The sequence below is a fragment of the Phasianus colchicus genome, chromosome 3, assembly GCF_987193195.1.
Source record: "Phasianus colchicus chromosome 3, bPhaCol1.hap1.1, whole genome shotgun sequence".
In the NCBI taxonomy this organism is placed as follows: domain Eukaryota; kingdom Metazoa; phylum Chordata; class Aves; order Galliformes; family Phasianidae; genus Phasianus; species Phasianus colchicus.
Window position 1 is genome coordinate 95029099 of NC_143438.1, and position 10111 is coordinate 95039209.

At 53.4% G+C, this 10111-nt stretch overlaps 1 protein-coding gene across 33 annotated transcripts in view; it reads left to right on the forward strand.

Annotated features, from left to right (window-relative positions):
* The window catches only part of SCRIB (scribble planar cell polarity protein), a 121794-nt gene extending 111980 nt beyond the window's left edge, over nt 1-9814 (forward strand). For 30 of the 33 annotated variants that reach the window (XM_090138203.1, XM_090138204.1, XM_090138212.1 and 27 more), the window contains 3 exons: nt 567-641; nt 5557-5608; nt 8360-9814. In XM_090138203.1, the coding sequence (XP_089994329.1) occupies nt 567-641; nt 5557-5608; nt 8360-8520 (288 nt within the window). In that variant the 3' untranslated portion in view covers nt 8521-9814. The remainder of the gene's footprint in view (nt 1-566; nt 642-5556; nt 5609-8359) is intronic. The other 3 variants (XM_090138210.1, XM_090138217.1, XM_090138236.1) reach the window with 1 other exon arrangement.
* Nucleotides 9815-10111: the final 297 nt, after the last annotated feature.

Here is a 10111-nt window from a genome sequence, read left to right on the forward strand (position 1 = left end):
TCCATGCCCATTGCTAGAGACACCCCCTTTTCTCCAAATATACAGCAATATCTGTTCTCCATTTCTCTGTTTTACTCTCTTCCCAGTAGTACCAAACCAAAATCTTAAGCTGAAATCAGCATCTTGCTTTTCCTAAGGGCTGCATAAATGCAGCGGGACATCGTTGCAGAGAACTGTCAAAATTGGTACAGCAGAATGGTGGGACCTGGTTCTGCCCGAGGTCACACACTGCAGCCAGCTCTGAGTGAGGTGTCAGCTGTGCTGGAGCTGTCAGCAATCTTGTTCTTCCCTAAGCTGGTTTGGATGTGCAGCTCACTGGAGCACATCGTGTTTTCTCTGCAACTTGGAGCACCTCCCCTGGCAGCAGGACAGACAAAACACCGCGTCCCAACGTCCCTGAGATGCCTTCTTTCCCAGAGGCTGGATCCAGACACCATAGGCATTAACTGTGAATGATGCTTTGCTGCTAACCCTCCTTAGGCCACTCAGGGTGCTGCTGTGTGTCCATCCATTCCTCTCTCCTCACTCTCTCTTTTCTCTTTCTTCTCATTTACTGTCCCTTCTAGTCCATGTCTGAAAAGAAGTTTGACTACCGGGAATTTGCTGCTATTCCTTCCTCCAAACCTGTTTACGAAATCCAGGTATTCACTGCATGCTGAATTTCTGCCTGCTGTTGGATTGGTCAGGGCTTGGTTTAGTGGAAGTGCTGCATGTGATGTGGTGACCCTCAGAACAGAGGCTGAATGGCGTGAGGAGGACCTCTTCAGGATCCCCCTCGTGTATGGGGCGATGACGATGAGCAGAGGGCTGGAGCTGCTCTGCTATGAGGAAAGGCTGAGGGAACTGGGCTCGTTCAGCATGGAGAAGAGAAGGCTGCAGGGAGACCTGATGGTGGCCTCCCAGTGCTTGGAGGGAGCGGATAAACAGGAGGGGAACGGCTGTGTGTGAGGGTGGTGGTGATGGGACGAGGGGAATGGCTTTAAAGTGAGCCAGGGGAGGTTTGGGTTGGATGTGAGCAGGAAGTTTTTCATGCAGAGGGTGGTGAGGCAGTGGAACAGGTTGCCCAAGGAGGCTGTGGATGCCCCATCCCTGCAGGCATTGAAGGCCAGGCTGGATGTGGCTCTGGGCAGCCTGGGCTGCTGGTTGGCGACCTGCACACAGCAGGGGGTTGGAACTGATGAGCATTGTGCTCCTTTGCAACCCAGGCCATTCTGTGATTCTGTGATGATTCTATGATTATTGATTCCTATGACACCCTATGGATCACTGTGGCTCACTATGGATCTTTATGGCACCCTGTGGGTTCTCTGTGCAGCCTGGTCTGCTGGTTGGCGACCCTGCACACAGCAGGAGGTTGGAACTGATGAGCATTGTGCTCCTTTGCAACCCAGGCCATGCTAGGATTCTATGACCTTTAAGAATCATTTCAACCCAATGCATTCTATCATTCTGTGGCTCTATCACCTTCCAAGACACTCCCAATCCATTCTATGCTTCTGTGACCTTTGAGGACCCTTCCAACCCAACCATTCAGTAGTTCAGTCATCTGTAAGGACCCTTCCAACCCAACCCAACTATCCTATGGCTCTATGGTCTTCAAGGACCTTTCCAACCCAACCCAACCATCCCATGGCTTTATGATCTTCAAGGACCTTTCCAACCCAACCCAACTATTCCATGCTTCTATGATCTTCAAGAACCTTTCTAACCCAACCCAACCATCGCATGGCTCTATGATCCTCAAGGACCTTTCCAACCCAACCCAACCATCCCATGGCTCTGTGATCTTCAAGGACCCTTCCAACCCAATCCAACCCAACCTAGTGGTTGGTGACCCTGCACACAGCAGGGTTGGAACTCAGTGATCATTGTGCTCATTTGCAACCCAGGCCATTCTAGGATTCTGTGGCAACAAGTAAGGTTTTATTTAAATATGTCAGCAGTAGAAGGAAGAGTAGGGAAAATGTGAGTCCCCTACTAAATGAGGTGGGTGCCTTGGTAACAAGGGATGCTGAGTAGACAGAGGTTCTGAATGTCTACTTTGCTTCAGTCTGTAATGGTAAGTTTGGCCCTTAGGAATCCCAAACCCTGGAGGTAAGAGAAAGAGTCAGTGGAAAGGAAGGCTTTCTGGTGGTAGAGGTGGATCTGGTCAGAGAGCGCCTAGCCAAAATCAACGCACACACATCCATGGGCCCCAATGGGATGCAGCCACGTGAGCTGAGAGAAGTGGCAGAGATGATTGCTGAACTGCTCTCTGTCATCTTTGAAAGGTCCTGGCAAATGGGGGGGGGTGCCTGAAGACTGGAAGATGGCCAACGTCACTCAGAATGTCACAGCAGAAAGGGCAAGAAGGAGGAGCCAGGAAACCACGAGCCCCTCAGCCTCACCTCTGTCCTTGTGGAGGCGATGGAACAATTTGTTCTGGATGCCATCCCCAAGCAACTGGAAAGGAGAAGGTTATCAGGTGTAGTCAGTATGGATTTCCCAAGGGAAAATCGTGCTTGACCAACATGATGTCATCAGTGTCTGGGTAGGTGGGAGGAGAGCAGTGGATGTTGTGTACCTTGACTTCAGCAAGGCTTTCGACACCGTCTCCCACAGCATCCTGGTTATGAAACTTAGAAAGCGCAGGATAGATGAGCGGATGGTGAGGTGGATGGAGAACTGGCTGAGCTCAGAGGGCGGTCATCAGGAGTTTGGTTGCCCATAACCAGCAGTGGTTGGTTGCCCGTAACCAGCAGTGATCCCCAGGGTTCGGTGCTGGGGGCACTCTTGTTCAACATCTTCATCAACATCTGGATGAAGGGATGGAGTCAACCCTCGGTAATTCTGCTGATGATACGAAGCTGGGAGCAGTGGCTGACTCAGCTGAAGGCTGTGCTACCATTCGACTAGACCTGGGCAGACTGGAAAATTGGGCAGGGAGGAACCTGATGAGGTTTAAGAAGAGCAAGCGTAGAGTCTTCGCACCTGGGGAGGAATAATTGCGTGCATCAGTGCAGGTTGGGGGATAAGCTGAAGGGAGGAGCTCTGCAGAGAAGGACCTGGTGGTCGTGGTGAACCAAGAGGTTGGCCATGAACCAGGCGGAGTGCCCTTGTGGCTAAGAAGGCCAATGGCATCCTGGGGTCCATTAAAAAAATGGTTGAGGGAGGCGATCCCAGCCCTGTGCTCTGCCCTGGTGAGGCCACATTCAGAATCCCATGTCCAGTTCTGGGCTCCCCAGTTCCAAAAAGACAGGGAACTCCTAGGAGGAGCCCAGCAGAGGGGCACAGAGATGATAAGGGCCTGGAGCATCGCCTGGGTGAGGAAAGGCTGAGCAACCTGGGGCCGTTCAGCCTGGGGAGGAGAAGACCGAGAGGGGATCTCCCAATGGTTATCGATTTCTAATGGAGGTGGGAGGCGCATGGATGAGGCCAGGCCCTTCTCAGCGCTGTGCGGTCGTGGGACAAGGAGTGACAGCCTACAGCTTGAGCATAGGAAGCTCCATAGCAACGCGTGGAAGAACTTCTTTGTGGGAGGGGTGGCAGAGCACTGGAACGGAGAGGTGGAGGAGCCTCCGTCCATGGAATCATAAATCATGAAGACGGCTGGACGAGATGATCTTACAGGTCGTTTCCAGCCTTGTGATTCTATCATTCTATGGAGACATCAGTACCCAGCTGGGCGCCCGCCTGGAGAGCTGCTGCAGGAACTTGGGCAGGGGGTTGGGTTCAGTCATCTCTCAGGGTCCTTTCCAACCCCTGCGATTCTGCGAAGCCAAATGGTGAAGATTTGTTCCAAATCTACGAGGATAGCATGAAATGAGTCCATAGCTGACAAAAAAGGAGCTGGCTCCAGGATCCCGTGCGTGCCCTTTGGTTTTCAGTCCAGGGCCACGAAGGTGGTGAAGGGTCTGCAGGGCAATGGGAGCGAGGAGCAGCTGAGCTCCCTTGGATTGTTCTGGCCAGAGGACAGGAGACTGAGGGGAAGCCTCCTGTCGGCAGCTCCTCATGTTGGCCTGCAGCTCCTCATATATTGGACTGCAGCTCCTTATTTTGGCCTGCAGCTCCTCATATTGGACTGCAGCTCCTCATTTTGGCCTGCAGCTCTTCATGCTGGAATGCAGCACTTCATTTTGGCCTGCAGCTCTTCATTCTGGTCTGTAGCATCTCATATATTGGACTGCAGCTCCTCATTTTGGCCTGTAGCTCCTCATGATGGTCTGTAGCACCTCATATGTTGGATTGCAGCTCCTCATGATGGTCTGCAGCACCTCATATTGAACTGCAGCTCTTCATTTTGGCCTACAGCTCCTCATATATTAGATGCAGCTCTTCATGCTGGCCTGCAGCTCCTCACGTTGGCCTGCAGCTCTTCACGTCGGTCTGCAGCAATTCATGCTGGACTGCAGCGCTTTGTTTTGGCCTGCAGCACTTCATGCTGGCCTTCAGCTCCTCATGATGGCCTGCAGCTCCTCCTATATTGGACTGCATGGAGACATTCAGTACCCAGCTGGACGCCCGCCTGGAGAGCTGCTGCAGGAACTTGGGCAGGGGGTTGGGTTCAACCCTCTCTCAGGGTCCTCTCCAACCCCTGCGATTCTGTGATCAGTGCTGACTTTTAGGCCACCTCAAGTTTTGGCCCACGAGCAAAGTTACTGTTCTGACGTGGTGCTGTTGCTCTGATCTGCTGAACTGCGGGCACCTGCGGTTGGTTGCTGGAGTGGTCTTCATTCCATGAAGGCCGTATGGTTAACCTTGCAGGAGGGGCCAAGGTTTAAGCCTGGAGCAGAGGAGGCTCAGGGAAGACCTCATTGCTCTCTCCCACTCCCTGAAAGGAGGCTGCAGGGAGGTGGGGGTTTGGCCTCTGCTCCCAGGCATCGGTGATAAAACAAGAGGTGGTGGCCTCACGTTGCACTGGGGAGGTTCAAGGTGGAGATGAGGAAACATTTTTGCTCCGAGGAGCAGCCATGCAGCAGCACAGCTGCCCGAGGAAGTGGCGAAGTCTCCATCCTAAGGGGTGTTGAGGAGCCGTGGAGATGTGGCTCCTGTGGACGGGGTTTGTGGGCACGGTGGGGATGGGTTGGGGTTGCACTTGGTGACCTATTAGGCCTCTTACAACATGATGCTTCTATGATTCCATCCACAGTTGAATACAGAAAATTAAAAACAAAAAAAACCACTGATTTTGCCTAAGAAGCCAGGCCTGAGGGCAGTGCAGGTGCAGAGCTGGGATCCAGGACTCTCGAGGAAACATCACTGTCCCGTGTCATCGGTCCCCTCCCGTGTTTCTGCTCCTTTGCATCACTTTGTGCTTTTTGCCTTTCCTGTCGCTTACTGTCCCCTCCTCTCTCCCCAGACAAAGTAATAGGAGAGCTGTGGTGGGCAGACACAGCTCTCATCTCACAGTTCAGACAACGAGCTGCTTGACTGCAGCAGAAAATTAGCATGTGGGTCCATGCCCTGGCTGCTGTACCACCAGAGCTGTGAGGCAAGAGGTTCTCTTGTAAGCTTGGAGGGGGAAACTACCTGGCATTGGTGTTACAGAGGTGAATGCTCGTTTCTTCTTCTTTCCAGTCTCCTGATGCAGCTGATGAGCTGAGATATGTGGAGGACAGAAATAACTCAGGTAAGCCAATGGCCGGAGGAAAGCTCTCTGTACCACTTACATCCCATCCGTGGTTCCAGTGTTCTCTTGGCTGCTGCTTGTGGAGTCGACCCCGAGGACCTCACCTTCTTGCTGCTTGAAGCATCATCCTTTTTTTTTTTTTTGTCCATTCTAGAATGAAACCTTGAGATTGGCCACATTCAGTTTTGGGTAGGATATTTGCATTGTGTTTATTAACGGTTGGTTTGCTGAGAACTGTGTGTTACAAGCATGCCTAACCTTGTGTTGTGCTTTTGAGTGAAGAGTGGGGGTAGAGTGTAAGTGGGAATTCCTGACAGCTGCTATAAAGGGGACAACATCCATCATTAGGGTTTGCTTTGTGCCCCTTCTGCTGGAGCACAAGCAGGCAGTGCAGGCGCTCGTCCTGCTTTGGCACTGGAGGGCATTTGGATGGAGCTTGGTGTGGTGACTCCCCACGTCTAAGCCTGTGGAGCTGTGTGCACCGTCAGCTAAATGAGCACTAATTAAGGTTTTGGCTTGTGATTAATGGTTCTGTGTCAGGGTGGAGGCTGGCCACAAGTGGTGTCCCTTGGGGGTCTTGGGACCGATGCTCTTCAACATCTCCATCAGTGACAGATGATGGCACCAAGTGGCCCAACTGCAGCACTGTGTCCAGGGCTGGAGCCCCCAGGACAAGAAGGACAGGGAGCTGTTGGAGAGGGGCCAGAGGAGGACACTGAGATGCTCAGAGGGCTGGAGCAGCTCTGCTATGAGGAAAGGCTGAGGGAACTGGGCTCGTTCAGCTCGGAGAAGAGAAGCTGCAGGGAGACCTGATGGTGGCCTCCAGTGCTTGGAGGGAGCGGATAAACAGGAGGGGAACGGCTGTGTGTGAGGGTGGTGGTGATGGGACGAGGGGAATGGCTTTAAAGTGAGCCAGGGGAGGTTTGGGTTGGATGTGAGGAGGAAGTTTTTCATGCAGAGGGTGGTGAGGCAGTGGAACAGGTTGCCCAAGGAGGCTGTGGATGCCCCATCCCTGCAGGCATTGAAGGCCAGGCTGGATGTGGCTCTGGGCAGCCTGGGCTGCTGGTTGGCGACCTGCACACAGCAGGGGTTGGAACTGATGAGCATTGTGCTCCTTTGCAACCCAGGCCATTCTGTGACTCTACAGTGATTCTATGGTTATGGGTCCCTATGGCACCCTATGGATCCTTATGGCACCCTATGGGTCCCTATGTCACCCTATGGGTCCTTATGGCATCCTATGGATGCCTGTGGCACCCTATGGATCCTTATGATACCCTGTGGATCCTTATGACACCCTATGGATCCCTGTGACACCCTATGGATCCCTATGGCACCGTATGGATGCCTATGGCACCCAGTGGATCCCTATGGCACCCTATGGATCCTTATGACACCCTATGGATCACTGTGGCTCACTGTGGATCCTTATGGCACCCTGTGGGTTCTCTGTGCAGCCTGGTCTGCTGGTTGGCGACTGCACACAGCAGGGGGTTGGAACTGATGAGCATTGTGCTCCTTTGCAACACAGGCCATTCTAGGATTCTATGATGGTTCTGTGATTTTGGCACCCTATGGATCCCTATGGCACCCCCTGGACCATTATGGCACCCTATGGGTTCTCTGGGCAGCCTGGTCTGCTGGCTGGAGACCCTGCAGAGGGTTGGAACTCAGTTATCATTGTGGTCCTTTTCAACCCAGGCCATTCAGTGATTCTGTGATTAAGAGCAGCTCCCAGTGCTCTGTTGGAACTCCTGCAGCGCTGCGGGCACGACTGCTTGCCTCAGTCCCTTCTGGGTACGGATTATTCCTAAAGTTTGGCACTTCCGTACCATTTTCACTGAGTCCTGGGTGCTGGGGGAAGATGTTCCTGAGGAGCCACTTCCTGAAGGGCTGCCCAGAGAGGCTGTGGGTGCCCCGTCCATCCCTGGAGGTGTTCAGGGCCAGGTTGGATGGGGCCCTGGGCAGCCTGGGCTGCTGTGAAATGTGGAGGTTGGTGGCCCTGCCTGTGGTGGGGGTTGGAGCTTCGTGATCCTTGAGGTCTCTTCCAACCCAACCATTCTGTGATTCTTTGAGGTGATGGACTCACATAAGGAATTCAGGTTGGGTATCAGGGGATGTTTCTTCTTCGTAGGGGTGGTGATGCAGCAGCACAGCTGCATGGGGAGGAGGGGGAATCAGCAGCCCTGGAGGTGTTCAAGGCCAGGTTTGGATGGGGCCCTGGGCAGCCTGGTCTAGCATTAAATGAGGAGGTTGGTGGCCCTGCGTGTGGTGGGGGGTTGGAGTTTCATCATCCTTGAGGTGCCTTCCAACCCAACCATTCTGTGATTCTGTGATCCTTTCTCCTAATTTCTTTACTATGAGAGCGGTGAGGTGCTGGAACAGCTGCCCAGAGAGGCTGTGGATGCCCCGTCCATCCCTGGAGGCGTTCAGGGCCAGGTTGGATGGGGCCCTGGGCAGCCTGGGCTGGCATTAAATGGGGAGGTTGGTGGCCCTGCATGTGGCAGAGGGGTTGGAGATTCACAATCCTTGAGGTCCCTTCCATCCCTGGCCATTCTGTGATTGGTTCTGTGATCCCTTCGCAGAAAATAACAGTGCTTCAGGTGCACATCACCTAAAAGTCCTGGGCATGGCATTGCTGTGATTTACACCTGAGCGCGCGGAGCACCCTCGTGTCATCATTAAGTCATCATCAGTGCTTCAATCGAGCACCTCCTCCCCTAAATCTGTCGCTTCTCTTTATCTACGCAGTTCCTCAGGAGCAAGACGGCCAGCCGGAGGAGGAGGAAACGCTATTAACACGTGATTCATCAACGCCAACCGCATCCGCACTTGAAGAGATGGCTCTGTACAGCAGCAAACGCAAACTGCGGCACAGCCGGCGCAGCCTGGAGGCCGCCGTCCCGACGTAGGCAATCCAAAGCTCCTGGGCTTTGGGACGGCCCAACACGGGGCTCCTGAATTTCCCGTGCTCCAGGAGCAGCACCAAACTGCCCGTCGCTGCTTCCTGGGCTCCGGGTGGAACTGAGCACCCCGGGAGCGTTGCGGTCAACCGACTTCCTTAAGGCTGCGAAGCGCCCTACTTTTCTCACCCGGTTGTGCGCTGGGCCACGTCCTGACCCCACGTGGGATGGCACGGACTGACGGATGGCTAAGCAAGAGGAAGCGTGGGTAGGACAGCGGGCAGCTGCAGTTTGTTAGCCTGTAAATATTGGGTAAGGGGGGAGGGAGGGGCACGGTAGGACAGGGAGGACGTAGAGTGTGAGTGTGTTGGGCTCCGGCTGTTCTTTCCTCAACTTGGGTCTTTTGTGTAATGGTTTGATATGAGAGAATCATAGAATGGTAGGATTCTATGAGAGCTTCTACCGCGGTCTGAATGAGAAGGAAGTTCCAGCCTTCGCTCCTCTTGGGTTTCCAGTCTTTTGCCAAGAAGCATCTTCTCCCACCTCCCGCACTGTGTCACCTCGCTTTCTTTTGGGAGCGTGTGGAAGCTCGGAGGCAAAAAACAAAACAAAACAAAACAAAACAAAAAGCAACCGTAAAGAAAAGGAATTTTAGTGAAGTGCCTCCCTCTGACACTGACACCTGTGTGCTCGAAAGGGGACTGAAGGAGCTGGAGCCCATCCACGCTCCAGGAAGCATCAGCTCCGTTCCATCGCCTCTGTGAGCGCAGCATCTGTAGGGAACTGCTCCTACCTGCAGTGCTGGGCTGTTCTGGGAGACAGGGATCTGTCTGCCGTCCACATCACAGCTGAATGGGGGCAGAAACGAGAAGGGAGTTGAACAGGTGTGGGAGTGGTAGCGGTGTGAGTGTAGGGCAGCAATAGCAAGCAGAATAGGGAAGGGTTAGGATACGGCAGCAGAGGTAGGAGGTGTAAACAGCAAATAAGGTAGGGGTTAGGATTCAGGGAATGGGGAAGGGTAGGAAGCGGCGTTGCTGGGGTCAGGTTAGGACTAACGGGGTCTTACAGGTAGGGTGCTGGTGGGTGAGTCCCAGTGGCTGTGAGATGGTAGTGATGTTGTGAGGGCGCCTATGGGGTCTGAAGGAGTGGCTGCCTGCCAGGTGGGGTGGAACGGAGCTGGGAAAAACCTGCAATAAGCACACGGTGCTGCTCTCTGCCAGCGTGTCGACTTCAGGCCCCTGTCTGGGTAGGACAGGGCAAACACATGCTTGTCCAAGCAAGAGGAGAAAAGAAAAATGAAAAAGGGACTTGGGTGTGATTCCTGGTTGCCACACACGGAACAGCGGCCGTGAACAGTTTGCATCCAGTGTGCTCTACAGACACGGAGGAGGCTGATGCTGCTCACAGCTCTGAAGTCAGTCTCTGCTGCTCTACTGCCCACTACTGAAGTAAAACAACAACAACATCCCTGTTCCTTTTTTCTTTTTTTTTTTTTAATGGATTTGGTTTGGTTTGGGTTTTCTTTTGTTAAAGCCTCCAATAGAGAGAAAGGCATCAGAGTTCAGCAGTCATTGATCTGTCCATCCAGATCCATTGGTGC